The sequence below is a fragment of the Myodes glareolus genome, chromosome 9, assembly GCF_982192425.1.
Source record: "Myodes glareolus chromosome 9, mMyoGla1.1, whole genome shotgun sequence".
Taxonomy (NCBI): domain Eukaryota; kingdom Metazoa; phylum Chordata; class Mammalia; order Rodentia; family Cricetidae; genus Myodes; species Myodes glareolus.
The window spans coordinates 93,402,997-93,423,194 of record NC_142034.1 but is presented as its reverse complement, the minus strand read 5'-3'; the positions used below and the strand labels follow the sequence as shown (position 1 = coordinate 93,423,194).

The window sequence follows — 20,198 nt, the reverse complement described above, 5'->3', positions numbered from 1 at the left end:
AACTGATGAAGTGAGGTTTAAATAGTGGGATTTTTAAAAAGTGGAATGGCTGTGTTTGATATAAACTTTTGTTTTGTTTTTTGAGATAGGATCTCTCTATATGTAGTAGCTCTGGCTGTTCTGGAACTTGCTCTGTAGACCAGGCTGGCCTTGAACTCATGGAGATCTCTCTTCCTCTATCTTCCGAATGCTGGGATTAAAGAGGTGCACCACCATTGCCTGAGTGTTACCTATATTTTTATCGGTTTAGTTATTTGTGTGTGTGTGTGTGTGTGTGTGTGTGTGTGCATGTACACATGTGTTATGCATGATCCATATTTGGCATTAGAGAACAACTTGCATTAGTCATTCTTTTCTGCCACATGTGTCTAATGATTAAACAAATTTGGCAGCAGGAACTTTTACCATCTAAGCTATCTTGCATGCTTGGTAGCAGTTACTTTAAGTATTTGCTGATTTGATTAACACTGGAATGTGTAGAAATTGGGGTGGAGAGGATGTGATGTCGGACATGGCTCTCACTTCCCCCCTTTCTCTTCTGTAGAGCCATAGTAGAATTACCAGTACTTGGGAGCCCATGGGTCTGTTGTTCTGACAGAATCTTTTGCATGTGTGGTTATTTAGCTGTGACCAGTAGCCAACCTCATCCTTTTCTCCTTCCAACTGACATGTGGGATACTGGGCCAGAGTCTATGTTGAGGTTCTTCTGCATTGCATGCTGAACCTTTCTCAAGCATTGTGAGTATTATTCACTAAGATGCTCAGAAGTCCTACAGAGTCTATTATTGTCCCTCCCTTCTTTCTTTACTTTTTAAATTTTAGGTAGCATCTTTCCATGTAACTATAGCTGACCTGGAACTCTCTGTGTAGACCAGACTGGCATTAGCCCACAGAGATCATCCTGCCTTTGCCTTCCAAGTGCTGAAATTAAAGGCCACGCTACCCACCTGGCTGACCATTGTCGTTTCTGCTTTATAATGAATAAACGGTGACTTGGTGGTTAACAAAAAATTGGGACAGAATTCTTCAAGGTCACTTTTGTTGGGCAAGTGTAATCATCCCATCTACTGTATTTGTATCAATGCAGAGTATGTCGGCCATGTACCCTCTTTGCCCCTACTTCTTGATTATAAAGAACATTTGATTCTGTTCAAAGGGGGTGTATCAGCAAATTACAAGAATAAACATAATGCTTTCTGGGGAGTAAGCCCATGTGATCAACCTCCTAAGCAGACCAGAAGTGCTTATTCCTTGTCTTCTGGTGACTTATTCTCCCATCTTTTCATGTCTTAATATCCTGTGGGGTTCATAGAGCTTCAGTTAGGTGGTACCCAGCTCAATCATGCTGCAAAGTAGGTCCACAGTTAATGGCAGGCTTCTAATGTCACCTGCACCTGCTTCCAAGGGTTCTAACATCTGACTAACTAATGTACTTACTGGTGGAAGGTGCTAGTGAACTGTGATCCTCACAGGTGGATGTAGAAGCTGAGTTCCTGATTTTACATGTAGGAGATGAAGAGATTATGGTAGCTGCTGGTGGCTGATGTGTGAATTGCAATTCATAGGATATTCTTTTTTCTTTAGGTGCAGAGGTGAGGCACTTGTTTTGTAAGTAGCTGTATGTATGGATATGTCCAAGATCTTATGTGTGGGCCACTGTTTTCCATTTTATACAGATGGTAATTTAGAGTGAGAGATAGTCCCTCTCACCCTTTTAGTACCTTCTTCACTGGATCTTCTGTAGCTCTGAACCCTAGTGTGAGACGATACAACTCTTGGAAGAGACGTTATCTTGTGAAACTAGTCTCTTATCTCCAAAAGGAATGTGTATGTAGTGAAAGATACATTGGTGTCAATGTCATGGTGATCTAATAAGATGGAACAATCAGAACCCAGATACGTCATTGCCTTTCATGAATGGGTATGCATCATAACATGAATGGATGGTAGTTGTCATCCATAGGTAGACAAGATCAAGATATCAGCAGCTTGCTTCTTTTTGTTTTGTTTTGCTTTTGCCTTTTTTTTTTTTTTTTGTTTCTCTGTGTATCCTTTCTGGTTTTCTTTTTTTTAAAAAAAAAAAATTATTTATTTGCTCATTATGTATACAGTATTCTTTCTTCAGTCCAGAAGAGGGCACCAGGCCTCATTACAGATGGTTGTGAGCCACCATGTGGTTGCTGGGAATTGAACTCAGGACCTTTGGAAGAGCAGGCAATGCTCTTAACCTCTGAGCCATCTCTCCAGTTCCCTTTTCTGGTTTTCTTGATTCAATGTTTCCCTGAGTAGTCTTAGCTGTCCTGGAACTGTTTTGTAGACCAGGCTAACCTTAAACACACAGAGATCTGCCTGCCTCTGCCTTCCGAGTGTTGAGATTAAAGTCTTGTACCAACATGTTTGGCAACAGCATGTTCTTGTCTGTGAGTAGATATGCCTTTCAGCATTGGTGTCATGCTGTCATTCATGAGTGAATAGTGTTGGGACATTAGTGATATGCTGTAATGTCTTCTGTTCTTGAATGTCAGTTGCCTTCATCTATCTGGGACCCTGGGTGTAGGACCCAAGAGTAAGTGTTAATCTCTTTGTTATGGTGGGGCTACAGCTTGTCTGAGTTATTGTATGAGTTTCAGTAGGGTGGGCTCCTGTCATTGCATCTGGGAAAGGACTGAGTCTCTATGGGATTAATGGTTCTGCACCTGGGAGAAGAGTGCTCATTATTTCTGGTTGTGCAGGAGCTGGGGAAGTAGGAGAATGTATTTGCTGTCTCTTGGCCTCTGACCATTTGGGCAACAAAGTTAGCCTGACGGGAAGGACTCATTTGAAGCAGAATTCTGCCCAAGACTATTGGGAGAGGAGCTGAAAGCCTCTGACACTCAGGAGTATTCTATCACCCGCCACAACAAATTAAAATCAGTACAGCCCCTGCCTCTACCTGTGGGTATTAGGTTACTTTCTCAGGGGACTCGGGCAGAGCCAAGTGATCACTCTCAGCATTGTAGAGAAGAAAGGAAGAATGAAACCAAAACCAAACAAAAAACAGTGCTTCAAGATGAGCCTGGTAGTACATACCTCTTAGGAGACTGAGGAAGAAGGATAAATGTGAGTTGGAGGCCAGTTTGGGATGCATAGTGAAGTCTTGTCTCAAAAACAAAAACAAGGCGCTAAAGAGATGGCTCAGCAGTTAAAAAGAGTATTGACTGCTATTCTAGAGGACCTGGGTTAAATTCCCAGTACCTACATAACAACTCATAACCATCTAAAACTCCAGTTCTAGGGAATTGACATCCCTTTCTGATTTCTTCAGACACCAGGCGTTCATGTAGTACACAGGCTTGCATGCAGGCAAAACACCCATACACGTAAATATAAATAATTAATTAAAAAATTTAAAATGTATATGTACACATTTCTTCACATGTCTAAATCCCTTGGCACTGCCTTTTTTGTTTTGTTTTGTTTTGAGATTAAATCTCTCTTTGTAATCCTGGCTACCGTGGAAGTCATTATGTAGACTAGACCAAGCTAACCTTGCACTCACAGAAATCCTCTATCTGTACCTTCTGAGTGCTCTGATTAAAGACATATGCCACCATGCTCAGTTCTGTCCCTGACATTTTCTGTGTGTGCAGTGAGTGATGAGCCTCAGGTCCTCATGCTTGCACAGCAGTCATTTTATAATTGAACTGTCTCTTAGCCCCAAGATAAGTATTTTCATTGACCCATGTTAGAAATTTTCCTAGGAAGCCTAAAGGGCATTTAGACACCAAGTAGCTTCTAGTTGGGAGACAAATGAACCACGATTTGAGATGCCATAACAATGTCAAATGTGGGTTTGGTTTCCAACACCCACATCAGGCAGTTCATAGCTGCTTGTCCCTCAGTTTCAGGAGATACAGTGCCCTCTCCAGCCTCTGTAGGCATCAGGCATACACACGGTACACATGCATAAATGATTATGATGGGTCCACTCTGGGTTGACTATAGGTGACCAGAGTACCTCTCACAATGGCCTGAATGCCAGCTGATATTTGATGTTACAGGGGTGAGAAAGAAGCACCGAGTGCCCAGGAGACCAGGGTAGCATGCCAGGGCATGTTGCTGGTCTGAGGTGTTGCAGAGACCAAGTGAGTAGAATGCTGGAGCATCACTGTGGTTCAGGCTGAAAACATCCAGGAGCTACAGGAGTTGACTTGATATGAAATGTGAGATGTAAATTAAAGTTCATTCTTTGTGTCTCTACATGTGTAGGTGCCATGGCATCATTTATTGAAAAAGACTGCGTTTTCTCCATCCATTTGTTTTTGTACTTTTCTCAGGAATAAGTTGGGCGTGTTTGCATGGATCCCATTAGGTTTTTATTTTGAGAATTTAGAAAAGTGCAGAGACCTGTCTATAGTGATGCATACCTACAACCCTCCCCCCCCAACACACACACCGGCCACACACACACTTGTAGGTGGATTAGGAGTTTAAAGGTCATCCTTAGCTACAAAGCAAATTTAAGGTCAGCCTGGGCTACATAAAATCTTGTTTCAAACACCCAAAAAATAGGTGCACACCTTTAATACCCTTTAATCTCAGTACCCAGGAAACAGAAGCAGACAGATCTCTGAGTTTGAGGTCAGCCTGGTCTGTAGGGTGAGTTCCAGGACAGCCAGGGCTACACAGAGAAACCCTGTCTTGAAAGACAAAAACAAAAAAGCTACAAAATAAAAGTAATAAATAAATAGGGAAAAAAAGTTGTAGAACTTTGAAAGAGGAATTTGAGGAGCCTCATGTGCTTTCTATCTTTGTACAGATGCACAAGTGCATGCACACCCTGTTTTCAGGCATCCCCAGTCCTCCTCTTTCTGATTTGTAGCTGTTCTAGGGATGGTTCTTCCACCTCTCCGTGACATTCTCTTGCACATCATTGACAGAGCATTCCTTATCACATCAGACAAATGGTTTGTGCTTTCAATAGAGCAGTTAGATGACTGACAGATTGATTCCTCGGAGCCAGTGCTGACATGTAGAAGTTTTAGATGGTGTGGGCAACTGGTAGCTCCCCTCCTCTCTTTGTTCTCTCTCATCTGAGTTCTTTTCTTTCCTTCTCTTTGGACCTTAGGGATTGTATATACAGTAGTTATGGTCTTCATTGAATTTTGCGGAACACAAGCTTACCACACATGTGAAATACACACCTGGGACTATAGAAAGGGAAGGGAGGTAGGGTGGGTGTGCACCAGGCTGTGGAGTGGGATGGGAGGCAGTTGAGTATGCTCAAGGAATTCCCCACCCTACTGGATGTGGCTATTACTGAACAGAACAATGTTGACAGCCTGGAGGGCAGAGACTAAATCAAAACTAACAAATTTTCTCCCCTCCCCTCCCTTCCTCTTCCCTCCTCTCCCCTCCTCTCCCCTCCTCTTCCTTCCCTCCTCTCCCCTCCTCTCCCCTCTCCCCCCTTCTCTCCCCTTCTCTCCTCTCTTCTTTTTTTTTTTTTTCTTTTCTGGTTTTTCCAGCCCTAACTGTCCTGGAACTCACTGTGTAGACCAGATTGGCCTCAAACTCATATCCACCTGCCTCTGTCTCCCAAATGCTAGAATTAAAGGCATGCACCACCACTGCCTGGCTTATACTTTTCTTTTCTTAAAGATAGGGTATCACTATATAGATCTGGTTAGCCTGGAACTCTAAATATAGACCATGCAGGCCTCCCTCAGTTTGTTGTAATTCTCCTATATCAGCCTCTTCTTGACTTGCTGGCATTATAGTCATGTGCCACCATGTATTTAATATTCTTGGTAGTTTCAGCCAAATTCAAGAATGATTTAGCATTAAGCAACATTCTGAGTTTTACTTCTGTGGTTGTGTGGTTTTGACAGTATTGGTTGACATAACTGTGCTGATTTTAAACTTAGAAGATAATAGTGTTTTTGAAAAAAATGTTTCTGCACACTTCAGCAAAGTACATAAAGTCATAGACTGACCTGACACACGGGGATAAGGGGCTGACCAGGTATCATGGCAGATACATGGTGCTGATTCCAAAGAGCTGCCTTTCTCAAGCATCTGGCAGCCTCTTGGCAATTAACATACATCCCAGGCTGAGATTGCTGGTCTTGCCTTTCTCTGACCAGCCATGGCCCATTAATGCCCAATGCAAATAATTTGGGGCTGCAGTGTGTAGTCAAAATGCTCTCTGACTGACAGATGAGTTCATTTTCCTAGCACTGTGGTCGTCCCTTGTATCCTTGCACTTCAAGAATGAGATCACTGTTGGGATGCACTGCCCTTACAAAATGTCACCTTCCTTCCTGAGTTTAGATGCTGGGCCTTCTGAAGTGTTAGGGACAAAGGATCAAGGTATGCCTTTTAAGGTCAAATGCTGTCTGGCTCACATATCCTAGTGTATAATAGTTTGGAATTCTGAGATGCCCAGTACATCTTGTTGAAGGGCCCTTGCAAAATTGATGCAGTTAGAATTTTCTCGAAGTTTCTGTTCACCTGGCACATAGATGTCCAAAAGGAGGCCTATTCCCTTAGATTTGGGTTTCGCTTCTACACCACGCTATGGTACAGAGTGCCTGGCAGTCAAGCACAGTCCATGGCTTACCACTCAGTGCGAAGGGCTCTAACCCTAGCATCCAGCATTCAAACAGCTGAACCTCTCAAATGCCCCCATCCTTGTTATTTCCTAATTTGCTGCTTTTCGGTGCTCTTGAGTGGTGCTGTTGAGGCCATCACTGTATAGCCATGGCTGGTCAGGAATGCTATGTCAGTGGTTCTCAACTTGCGGATTGCAACCTATTTGACAAACTTCTCTCTCAAAATGTTTACATTAAAATTCCTAACAGTAGCAAAATTACAGTTATGAGTAGCAATAAAATGATTTTATGGTTGAGGTCGCCACAGCATGAGGAACTGTAAAGGGTTGCAGCATTAGGAAAGTGAGAACCACACTACTCTGTATATACCCAGAATTCACCTTTGCCTCCCAAGTGCTGAAGTTAAAGGGATTCACCACCATGCTCAGCTGAGGGTCATCTTTAAAGAAGAGAATTGGCAGGAGACGCTACATACTAATGGTTCTCAACCTTCCTAATGCTGTGACCATGTAATACAGTTTCTCATGTGGTGACCCCAACCATAAAATTATTTTCATTGCTACTTGTAATTTTGCTGTTAGGAATCAAATGTAAATATATGATACGCTGAATATCTGATAGTGGACCCTTGTGGAGGGGTCATCTGACCCCAAAGGGATTGCGACTCACAGGTTTAGAACCATTGTTATAGTTGTACAACTGCTACCTGGTTAGTCTCAGTACAGTGATGTGGAATCCACATTCCTGTGTTAAAAGTGAGGTTGGGGGTTGGGGGGCTGGAGATATGTATCAGTGGTTAAGAGCACTGGCTGCTCTTCCAGAGGTCCTGAGTTTCAATTCCCAGCAACCACATGGTGGCTCACAACCATCTGTAAGAGATCTGGCGCCCTCTTCTGGTGTGCCAGAATGGAGACAAAATGTTGTATACATAATAAATAAATCTTTTTTTAAAAATAAAGTGAGGTTAGGATGTGACCAAGGGTAGCATTTAATTACCTATTATGTAATATTTACTGCTAACAACTGGCCATCCATTGTGGGGTCAGAGCGTCAGCTATGTTTTATTTGTGCATATCTCCAATTCAAATAAAGATCAAAGAAAAATTTAAAACAGCTATTAGAGGCCAAGAGGCCAGGGTGTTAACTTAGTTGATAATGGACTTGTCATGCAAATTTGATGGCTTGAGTTTGATTCCCGTCACTCACATAAGCAGCCAGCTATAATAACCCTTGGGAGATGGAGACAGGATCCTTGGGGCAGGCTGGCTAGATAGACATTTTCCTAAAGAACACCCTTAAGGTTGATCTCTGACTTCCACTTGCACCTTTACAAACACAGATACACACACACACAATGGTACTGGAAGCCTGGATGGTAACACATAGATGTAATTCCAGCATTTGAGGAGCTAAAGCGGAGGGAATGTGAATTTGAGACCAACCTGTGCTACATAGTGAGACTCTTCTTAAAACCCAAGCAGAGCCGGGTGGTGGTGGCGCACACCTTTAATCCCAGCACTAGGATGGCAGAGGCAGGCAGATCTCTGTGAGTTCGAGGCCAGCCTGGTCTGTAAGAGTTAGTTCCAGGACAGGCTTCAAAGCAACACAGAGAAACCCTGTCTCAAAAAACAAACAAACAAACACAAGCAGAAAATTAATGGAAGCTGGGTATGATATATCATGTTATCATATGCTTGGGAAAGCTGAGGCACGATCTCTGCAATTTCAAGATCTTGCCTCAAAAAAAATCTTTTAATGGTTTTAAATAATAACTGTAGTGATGGGACTGCGGGCAGACCTGCTTTTCGTCCTGCCCGGCTCCCGCACAGCTAGCTTAGCCCCGGAAATAACAACACGCAAATTGTAATCATTTAAACACTGCCTGGCCCATTATCTCTAGAGAGTTAGTTACTGGCTAACTCTCACATCTTGATTAACCCATTTCTAATAATCTGTGTAGCACCACGAAGTGGTGGCTTACCGGAAAAGATTCAACATGTCTGACCTGGTGGCTGGCTCCATGGCATCTGCCCCATTGCCCTCTTCCCAGATTCTGTTCTGTTTACTCCACCTACCTAATTTTCTGTCCTATCAAAGGGCCAAGGCAGTCTCTTTATTAACCAATGAAAATAACACATAACAGAAGGCCCACCTCCATCAAATAACAGAATACTGTGTTTATAACCTAAAATGAAAAGGTCTGTCTGCACAATGCAAAAAGTTTAAGGACCAGGTATGGTGGTACAGTCCTATAATCTCAACTACTCAGGAAGACACTGAGGCAGGATCATGCATTCAAGGGATCAGGATAAGAGGGCTTGGAATGTCAGAAAAAGTATATTGGAGCTGGAGAGATGGCTCATCAGTTAAGAGCACCAACTCTTCTTCCAGATGCCCAGGTTTAATTCCCGGCACCCATATGGCAGCTCACAACTGTCTATAACACCAATTCCAGAGGATACAATACCCTCACACAGATATACATGCAGGCAAAACACCAATGCGCATAAAATGAATTATTTTTTGAAAAAAGAAAAGTATGTTTAAGGAGAAAATATTTTATATGATTATATAGATAGGTACTAATATGTATGTATTTACTATTAATAATAGTAAAAATAGTTGGAGGACCAGAGAAATGGTTCATTGGTTAAGCACCCTAGCTGCTCTTGCAACAGACCCTGGCTCTGTTCCTAGCACCTAAACATCAACTCACAACTGTCCATAATTCCAGTTCCAGGAGATCCAGTGTCCTCTTCTGGCTTCCATGGGCACCAGGCATGCACATAGTACACTTATATGCATGCAGGCTAAACACTCAAACAGTATTTTTCTGTTTGTTTCTGCTTTTTTAAACATGATTTCTTTGTAGCCCTGGCTATTCTGATACTAGCTCCATAGACCATGTTGGCATCGAATTTATAGAGATCCACCTCCCCAATACTGGGATAAAGGCATGCACAGCCACCACCTGGCAATCTTTTTTTTTTTTTTTTTTTTTTGAGACAGAATCTTTCTTTGTAGTCCTGGCTGGCAAGAAACTCAGTATATAGACAAGGCTGGCTTCAAACTAATAAGAAATCCACCTGCCTCTGCTGTCCAAATTCTATGCCCAGATAAAATAATTTTGTAATTTGAAAACTGTTGTGAATTTATAAATCACATAGTAGGCAAGGACCAAATGGTATAAAGAGATGAGAAAAGCAAATGACAAGAACCCAAAAGTGTCTTTAGGGAAAATGCAGATTAAGTATCTTGTGTTTTGATCAATTGTATAGCAATAACTGGATTCTGTTAGCCCTAGTAGTGGTGCTTTGACCCATCTCCTCATGCCTACCCAACAGCAGATTTCATCTGTGTGTTCTGTCCATGGGGTATGCCTGGAGCCCAAGGACCTGAGTTAGAGTCCTGGTGGCTCTGGCTGGCTGCTTCAGAAATACCTATTGGGATGGGCCAGAAGTGGGTTACTTTGTAGCTATAAAAGGGATCATGGCTCCTTTTTGGTTGTACTCTTAGGAGAAAGATTGAGCATTTTCTGCTACACAGATGTTATTCTGCATATGTATACTTGAATGCCTTTCAAAAAAAACTAGTAAACATCTGGAAAGATGCCCATAGCTTAGACCCTTTTTAATCCTTTCCCTTTGAATTGAGAAGAATGGAATAAGAAGAGCAGCGAGATGGAGACAGGACTTTTCTGCTCTGTTTTTCTCTGAATTTCTCATGTGGTAATCCAGATAACTCTACAGTGTACATTAAAATAGGAGACTATTGCTCGCTGCCACTCAAGTGTCTTTCTTATTCACAGGTATGGATCTTGGAGGGAGCCCGTCAACCCCTACTATGTCAACTCTGGCTATGCCCTGGCCCCAGCCACCAGCGCCAATGACAGTGAACAGCAGAGCCTGTCCAGTGATGCTGACACCCTATCCCTTACGGACAGTAGCGTGTAAGTCACTTTGCTTTGCTTACCGCACGGGCTGGTCCTTACTGATTCTTTTAAAGCTTGACTTGAATGTCCCCAAGGAACAAACACTAACCTGGCCATAGTATCTTATATTTGCAAACCCAGACCTTGTAACGCTGAAACAGGAGAATTGTCTTGAGTGCCATGCCAACCTGATCTATAGAATGAGACGGTTAAAACAGAAACCCTGAAGAAAGAGGACAGACTGCCCTGTGAGTTACAGTATCCTTCAAAAACTAGCCCAAGGGCCAAGGTGTAATTAATTCAGTGGCAGCCCTGGGTTTAGTCCCTAGCACAACAGCAGCAAAATTGTTTAAAAATACTGGAAAACAGCCCGGTGGTGGTGGCAGCACACGCTTTTAATCCCAGCACTCGAGGCAGAGGCAGGTGGATCTCTGGAGTTTAAGGCCAGCCTGGTCTACAGAGCTGGTTACAGGACAGGCTCTAAAGCTACAGAGAAACCCTGTCTTGAAAAGAAACAAAAAATCCTGGAACAGAGCCGGGTGGTGGCGCATGCCTTTAATCGCAGCATTTGGGAGGGAGAGACAGGTGGATCTTTTTTAGTTCAAGGCCTGGTCTACAGAGTTCTAGGACAGCTAGGACTGTTGCACAGAGAAACCCTATATCAAAAGACAAAAACAAAAAAAATCTTGGAACAGAATCCAAGCTAGAGTTGAGGTTTGCATTAGTTCTCTCTCCTAGAGACCAAGCAGCTTTTAAGAGCAGAGGACTCAGAGAAGCTGGAGGTTTATCCTCTACAGAGGATAGATTTCCCTGGGAAGATGGGCCCAGGTAACAGGCAGCCTTCTCTCCAGGGCAGGGCTGGAGACAGTCCTGGAATCCATCAGATTGTATAAATGTGTTTCTTGTCCATGTTGTTCTGCCTTGGACTCTTTATTATATATACAATGTCCTGTCTGCATGTGTGCCTACACACCATAAAAAGGCACCAGATCTCATTATAGATGGTTGTGAGCCACCATGTGGTTGCTGGGAATTGAACTCAGGACCTCTGGAAGAGCAGCCAATGCTCTTAACCTCTGAGCCATCTATCCAGCCCCATGTATCTTGATATACTGTGAGTAGTCCTGGGGAGCTGGGGAGACTGGGTTCTGTGCTAAGACCAGTTCCCTGAGTGCCTGAGTTCCAAGCCATGGAGGCAGATCTGAGCCTCCACTTTCCTGATACTATGATCACAACCTAGGAGCTTGTCTTTTCTAATGTGGTCACATTCCCAGAAGCCCTTGTGGGAATGGGCCTGTCATGAACCACCTCCTGCCGGTGGCTTTTTGGAGCTCAGATCCATATTAAATAATTAAATTGAGTAATTGAATGGCATAAATATTTTGTTGAGTTAACCCTTCAGCCTGGAGTTTCCTTCAGCCTGGAGTTTTTTGGAGTTTTGACTAGTCACACTTAGTCCAGGTTTGCCCCATTCCTGGGGCTCCCTCCAAAAGCATCCTAGTGTTGGGATAAGTTTTTGCTTATTACAGTGACCAGGAGCAAGTCTTCTAATCGCCACTAGATGTCTCTATTTCATGACTTGCACAGGGTTCCCAACAGGGTTCTTGGCCCAGCTCAGCAGTTCTGCTCTGCCTGTGTGTCTCTTTGTGTGAAAGCTGGGAAATTGGTAGGTATAAATAAGGAAGGAGAGAGTGCTCGCCAATGGTATATATGGTGTGTACTAGGTGTTTTCCAGTGTTGATCTCCAGGCATAGTGGTGCTCCTTTAATCCCAGCATCTGGGAGGCAGAGCAAGTGGAACTCCGTGAGTTTGAGGCCAGCTTGTTCTACAGAGTGAGTTCCAGGACAGCCAGAGCTACATAGTGAGACCCTGTCTTTAAAAAAGGGTGTAAGGGGGCTGGAGAGATGGCTCAGAGGTTAAGAGCATTGCCTGCTCTTCCAAAGGTCCTGAGTTCAATTCCCAGCAACCACATGGTGGCTCACAACCATCTGTAATGGGGTCTGGTGCCCTCTTCTGGTCTGCAGGCATACACAATGACAGAATATTGTATACATAATAAATAAATAAATAAATAAATAAATAAATAAATAAATAAATAAATATTTTTAAAAAAAAGGGTGTAAATACACACACACACACAGAGTGTTGTTATATGTTTTCCTGCATGTTTGGTTTTGGGGAATGTTTTTTTTTGTTTGTTTGTTTTTGTTTGTTTGTTTGGTTTTTTTGGTTTTGGTTTTGGTTTTTAAGACAGCGTTTCTCTGTGTAACAGTTCTGACTATCCTGGAACTCGATGTGTAGACCAGGCTGTCCTTGAACTCACAGAGATCTGTCTGCCTGCCTCTGTCCCTGAGTGCTGGAATTAAAGACATGCAGCACCACCAGCTGGCTTGCATTTATGTATTTGTACAGTGTGTGTGTCTAGTGCCCTGGAGGGTAGGTGAGGGTGTCAGATCTCCTAGACCTAGAGTGGTTTTGAGCCACCATGTAGATGCTAGGTCCTCTGGAAGAACAAGTGCTCTTAACCACAGAGCATTTTAAAATTTTTAAAAATTTATTTTTTTAATTTTAAAATTTTAAAAAATTTATTAAGAGTGTAAAAAAAAGAATATAGGTGCGTATGTGTGCTATAACACATGTGGAGATCAGAGAGCAACTATAGAGTGTTTTTTGGTTTTCTCCTATTACCTTGTGGGATCCAGGAATTAAATTTTGATCATCAAGCCTGCACACCTATTGCATTTCCAAAGGGCCTCTACCCACTGAACAATCTTGTTGACACTGAACCTGGAGGTCACTTATTCAGTAAAATTAGCTGAGCAGTGAACACCAGGGATCTTCCAATGCTAGGACTGTAGGCATACACTTCCATGCCTAGTTTTGTTTTATTTAAGTAGATGCTGAGGAATCATGTTGTTGTAACAAGCACTTTACAGCTGATCTAGCTCCCCATCTCCCCACTTTCCACTGATGGATATAAACCACTATTGTGTGTCTGTGTAGTTGTGTAGTTTAGCTTTTTGTTTTCATTGATATAAGTGAACATTTCTTAGAGAAACTTAGTAAGCAGCATAGCAGGTCACACAATCTGGTTTCATTGTCATCTCATTTCTGTGTTCTAATCTAGACACTTCAATCACTTTTCACGCCCCCCCCAACAAGATTCTGATTAAACAAATGCAGCACTGAAGACATAACTGTTAGCAGTTTACCAAATCTAATGGCTTAATTATAAAGAAGGAGAATATTCCCTAAATATTTTAGACAGTTCACAAACACTGAATAACATTGATATCAACAGCAACCACGTATCCTCCTACCACCTCCCCCAGATAGGGTTTCTGTGTTAACTCTAGCTGTCCCAAAGCTCTGTAGACCAGTCTGACTTCTCAGAGATCCTCCTGCCTCTGCCTCCTGAGAGCTGGAATTAAAGACTTGAACCACCACCAACCGGCTGGAACCAGTTTCTAGCTATCTATTATATAAAAGTCTTAGGGCTACAAGGAATAGCTTTCAAAATACTTACGATAGCTGCTTTGGGACTGTGGCATTTCTTATTACATTCTAGCTTCCCAACCCTAGAATGTAAATTCTTTTTAAGTAACATATTTTTAAAGCAACAGTATTTTTAAAAGTAAGCTTATTAAAGAATGGGTTTTACTATTGTTGTTTATTGGTGTGTCAAATCATGCCTAGTTAGTAGTGAGGGGCCTAATACCTGTTTGGTTGGTTGGTTGGGTTTTTTTGTTTGTTTGTTTTGTGCTTTTAATTTTTTATTTATTTTACATACCAGCCACAATTCCCTTCCCACCCCCTACTCCCTCCCACCAACCTCCACTTCCCATTGAAGGTAAGGCCTGCCACGGGGAGTCTACAAAGCCTGGTACATTCAGTTGTGACAGGACTAAGCCCCTCCTCCCTGTATCAAGGCTGAGCAAAGGCATCCCACCATAGGGAAATATAAATATGCCCAGGGACCCCTCAAACAGACAAAGCTACACACTGTCTCCCACATGCAGAGGGCCTAGTTCGGTCTCATGCAGGCTCCACAGCTGACCATCTAGAGTTCTAGGAGCTTGGCTCATCAGTTCTCTGTAGATTTCCTCATCTGATCTTGACCTGTCCCTCTTCTAAAACTTGTTGAATGAGTAAATTCCACACTGATTTTGCTAAGTTATTTGCTACAGGCATTATAGAAATACATGGTTTGTTTAGAGTTATATTAATTCATAATAATTAATAGCAAATTTGAGCTGAAGTAGTGATAGTACATTCCTTTAATCCCAGCACTTGGGAGGCAGAGGCAGGGCTACACAGAGAAACCCTATCTTGAAAATTAAAAAACAACAAAAAGAAAAGAAAAAACAAGTTTGAAACACGTGATACTATTTTAGGATGAGAAAGCGTTTACGAGAAAATAGGGTTAGGGACTGGAGCGAAGGCTCAGTGGTTAAGAGTACCAGCTGCTCTTCGAGAGGACCTGGGTTCAATTCCTACCACCCACATGGCAGTTCACAACTGTCTATGACTCCAGTTCAGGGGATTCTGCATCCTCACTAAGACATACATGCAACAAAATGAAAATGAAAATAAATAAGTTTGTGACTAGGATGTAGCTCAGTGGTAGAGTGCTTGCCTAGAAGGCTAGATTCAAGCCTCAGTTCAAAACTACATACATACATTGGGGAAAATAAAGAAGGCTATAAGTTTGAAATTTTGCTGCTGGAAATTCTGTCTTTATCCAAGAAGTTTGTAGTAGTTTTTAGGGTTCACTCTAGAAGCCAAATTAACTCAGCAATTCATTCTGGCTGAGAGAGGTACACCAGCTTCAGGCCAGAAGGCCAGAGCCAGAGATTCAGACAGCAGGAGAAGTATTGTGGAAGCCCATTTGTCTAGGACTGAGGTACTTCATCCTAAATTCTGTTTTCTCCTTCCATCTCCACACCAACTTTTCTGTCCCAGCACAGATGGACCACTTGCTAGGCTAGGCACTCACCTCCGTGTCTCTTTCACTACACTTACTGAATGTAGTTTTAGAGGATGGTCCTCTTTATATTCATGTTTTTTGTTGTATGTTTTGTGTTTTGGAGACAAAGTCTTTCTGTGTGGCCCTAACCGTCCTGGAACTCACTATGTAGACCAGGTTTGCCTCAACTTACCAAGATCTGCTTGCCTCTGCCCCTGGAGTGCTGGAATTAAAGGCGTGTGCTACCACCCCTGGCTTGTACCATTTTGTGGCTGTTACTTTTCATTTGCCTGCCCTTAAACATTCTTCCAACATCTGACTTTTTACAGTAGAGCATGCCATCTCCTGCTGCTCAGAACCAAGATTGACCAGTGCCATGTGGCATATATTGGACTGTTTCATTTTCTACTCTAATAATCATGTGGTAGTGATACCAGGATGGACTCTGTCTCTTTGTGTTTATTATATCTGATGAATGTCTCATTTAATTCTCTTTTAATTAATTAATTTTGAGACAGGGTCTTACTCTGCAGCCCGTGCTGGCCTGGAACTCACTGTGTAGACCAGGCTGGCTTTGAATTTAGAGATCCACTACCTCTGCCTCCTTAGTGCCGAGATTAAAAGTGTGTGCCACCATACTTGGCTATATTTTAATTTTGAATCATTGAATGTTTTCAGCAACACTTTTTTTGAAGTTCCTGAAGTCCTTTGTGACCTCTCACTGCCAGAGTAGTTGCCGTCATAGCCCCATCAGAAGAGGACCACAAGTTGTGTCTATAGCACCTGGTCTTCTTCCTCCTATGGAACTAACTCATAAGACTTAACCTCCAGCATAGCCTTTTCTGCAGCCTCTGAGTATCTTCTTAAGAAAAGAACATGTTGGGGCTAAAGAGATGGCTCAGTGGTTAAGAGCATTGAACTGCTCTTCCAGAGGACCTGGGTTCAATTCCCAGTACCCACATGGCAGCTCACAACTGTCTGTAATTACAGTTCCAGGGACCCCACACATGGCAAAAACACCTATATATATAAAATTTTAAAAAAAGAACATATTATCAAAATGGAGAAACTTAAAATACATGTAGATAGTTTTTGGTTTAGGGGTAAGATAGATCCTCATGTAAACAGGGCTGGCTTCCACTCCCCAAGTGCTAAGGCTATAGGCATGTACCACTCTACCCAGGTAATGCAGTCCTAGAGTTAGACCCATGGCTTCATGCATGCTAGGCAAGCACTCTGTCAGCTGAGCTATGTCCACAGACCCAAGCATAAGCAATTTTTCTTTGATAATCTGTTCATCTTAGATTTTATTGAGAGACTTAAGAATTTGGGATACAAAACTACCACCTATATTTGAACATACATCTGAAACAAAAAGTAAAATGATGTTTTTCACTATACCTTCTGGGATAGCTTACTAGTTTCTCACATTGGAGCCGCAATTGGATCATACAACTGTTCAACAAGGTGTTTCCTAATATGCCACCCATTCTTAGATGTAGTTTTTGAGGACAAGCCTAAGCCGCAGAGGCTGGGGATTTTAAAGTGTTGTGTCTAAGTATAGAAGAAACAGGTTTCAGCTGTTGGCTTTAGGCCACCTACTATCTTAAGTGCCTGGGAATCCAAGTCATATGAATTTTAAACTTCCATTCCTCTATTCTCTATGTCCCCTTTGCGTTTATAAAAGGAAAAACACTGTAATACTACCCTCTTGCCTAAGCACACCAAGCACCTGGGCAGGTTGCCAGGGCAATCCTCTGATGGGGCTGTGTCTTTTCTGCTGTCAAGAGTAGTATGGTTAAAAAAAAAAAAAAGAGTGGTATGATTGGGGTTCCGCTGTCCTTGATGGCTCCCCACATCCCCCAGAGGGGCAGGATACACAGATCACACACCTTAACTGCCCTGTGGACTCTTTGATTAGCAAGATAATTTAAAAACCTATCCCATTCGCCATGGAGATTGCAGTCCTCCTACCCACCTGTTTTCATGTAACTAGAGAACTGTACTGAGAAGACCCAGCACTTGGATTTGTCAGCCTGTCTTTTCTGATTTACTAATTCCATTTGTTGTCATGATTGATTCCTAGAGCACCTTCTAGAACTATGGGATAGAGGCTGGGCAGTTTCACAAGTTGTTGGATATGTCATCTAACTCAAATAAGCAAGAGTCTGGCCTTTTAGTGACCTTAGTCCTTGGATTTATGGCTGCTAAAGGCTGTTTATAGTTGGCCTTACATGCTTGCTTCGCTCTTCTAAAAGACTCACAGTGGCCTGAGTTCAGTCCCCAGAATCCACACATGTGCTGTGGTACATATACTCACCCATATACATACACAAACTATATACATGGTGTTTGTGTGTGTGTGTGTGTGTGTGTGTGTGTGTGTGTAATAAAAATTTTTAATGTGAAAATGATTCTTAGCTATCAAACTTTCAGACTTTGTAGACTCAGATAAAGAGTAAGGGCAGCTGATCTTCATTGAAATGTTGATAAAATAGTAGCTGGAAGGATATTCCATGACCGAGCTTCTGGGCTTTGTTATATATGAATTGTATGTGTGTATGTCATGAAGTACATGTAAGTAACATATATGCATGTACATGGGGTGATACAATGTGGATATATCATTGCTATTAGTAATGACCATGGGCTGGTAAGTATATGGTATTCTGCTGTATCTTATTTTCTGCTTGAGTTAATGGCTATATCTTTTGTCTATTCAGGGATGGAATCCCCCCGTACAGGATCCGTAAGCAGCACCGAAGGGAGATGCAGGAGAGTGTCCAAGTCAATGGGCGGGTGCCTCTACCTCACATTCCTGTAAGTCCCACATATTTAGCAGCACCATACCTTCTCTCCAGATGCCTAACTGGTTTCCTACACAGAGTTGACCACCATGACACCCATCAGTGGGAGAAATACTCGGTAGGCTTCTTAGGACCACAGCTTACAACTGGGCACAGCAGACAGTCTGTCTGAGTGATGTTGAGCTGAGAGATAACCATCAGAGTAGATAGTCTGTGGTAGCTCCCAAAGCTTGAAATGCTTCTTTTGCTCAGTAACAGGAAGCGTCCTCCAGTTAACACCTACCCTTCACTGTGTGGTTTCCCTGTAAAGTCAGATGTTCTTCTGTAGTAGTTCTGAGAAGATGGATTTCTACTTGAGACCCAGCCCTGGACATTGCAAGTCACCTGACCCCAGGGTATGTTAGATATCCATTCACAGGCTGTATTACTCAAGGAACTTGTCCTTTCTGTGGCTGAGCATGGGTGCTGCCATGTAGACATCTTGGCTCAGAAGCTGCCTCAGCAGTGCCTCTTGGGTAATAACAGGGTGTCTCTCTCTCCTGGGCGCTAGGATTGAAGATATGCACCATCACACCCAGCCTCATCAGAATTTCTTAGTTGGAATCTTTCAGCTTTTTGACTGCACCTTCAGATCCCAAGTTAGGAAAGATGCATTTGTGATTGGAAAATCGTGTTCATTCTGTATATGATGTATTTTGTGTCTACCATTGCTGTAACAGAGCCTAGAATCCCAACCCTCCTAAGTGTAATCCTACCCTGATTACACTCAGCCATGCATCAGGACCAGGCACTGCTCCATCCAGGATTTCCTTTGAACTGGTTTGTGCTGTGGGACTAGCCTACTTCACAACCACAAGTCCACCCTAGGAGTTTCTAGTAACTGGTGCTGTGCTTACTCAGCTTGATCCTGTGTTCCTAGTGCTGTTTACACTGAACCTCAGGAATTCCCCACTTTATGTCATGAATGTTTTTCTGTGACAAGTTGGGAGTATTCAGTGTAGGGCATGTTGGTCAAGGTACTGACCACTATCTGTCTTGGAGCTTGTACACATGCTTACTCAGGGGTGCCACAGCCTACGCATACCAGGACCATGCCTAGGCCTTCAATAATTTAGTTGTGAGTGGCTAGAGAGAAGTCCACATCTTCAGGTCAGTGCTCAGTGAAGGAAGAAAGGGAGCCAATGAGGATGCTAGTGTCTCTGTAAAAGGGAACCATAAATACCTGCTTTAAAATAGATGTAACCAGCAAAGTTACTTAGTGGATAGATATACCTGCCTCCAAGCTTGATGACCTGTGTTCTATCTCTAGAACCTACCTGGTGAAAGGGGAGAACAGAACCAACTCCTGCAAGTTATCCTCTGACCTCTACATAGTGCCATGGTGCACATATCGGCCATGTGCATGCTCACATATTCAAACAAATAAATGTATAAGAACTTTAACTAAGATCAAGTTTTCCTGTACACATCCTCTTACTAGGCTGTCACTGTGCTGCTCTATAAAGGATGCAGGACCACCCTGTGAAGGTAGCCCTACTGACTGTTGTGTCTCTCTCCAGCGCACTTACCGAATGCCAAAGGAGATCCGGGTAGAACCACAGAAATTTGCTGAAGAGCTTATTCATCGTCTAGAGGCTGTCCAACGCACTCGAGAAGCTGAAGAGAAGCTGGAGGAACGGCTGAAGCGTGTACGGATGGTGAGTGTACTATATGCTTAGAACTGTGTCAAGGTCACTATTTCCTGTGGCTTGGAAGTCCTGCACTTAGGGTAGCCTCCATTCTGAAATGTTCTACTCAGCCTGCTTTTTACTATTGTAGCCCACCTGCCTTTCTGTTCAGCACCTTGTTCCTCTCTCTTTTACTATGAACTGAGCTTAGTGCTTCCCCCAGCAAGCTCTTCCTGC

General features: G+C 42.8%; 1 protein-coding gene across 2 annotated transcripts in view; it reads left to right on the top strand.

Moving 5' to 3' along the window:
* The window catches only part of Axin1 (axin 1), a 51,691-nt gene that overhangs the window by 22,528 nt on the left and 8,965 nt on the right, over window positions 1–20,198 (top strand). For both annotated transcript variants that reach the window (XM_085694812.2, XM_085694813.2), the window contains exons 3-5: window positions 10,399–10,539; window positions 18,211–18,307; window positions 19,854–19,991. In XM_085694812.2, the coding sequence (XP_085550938.2) occupies window positions 10,399–10,539; window positions 18,211–18,307; window positions 19,854–19,991 (376 nt within the window). The remainder of the gene's footprint in view (window positions 1–10,398; window positions 10,540–18,210; window positions 18,308–19,853; window positions 19,992–20,198) is intronic.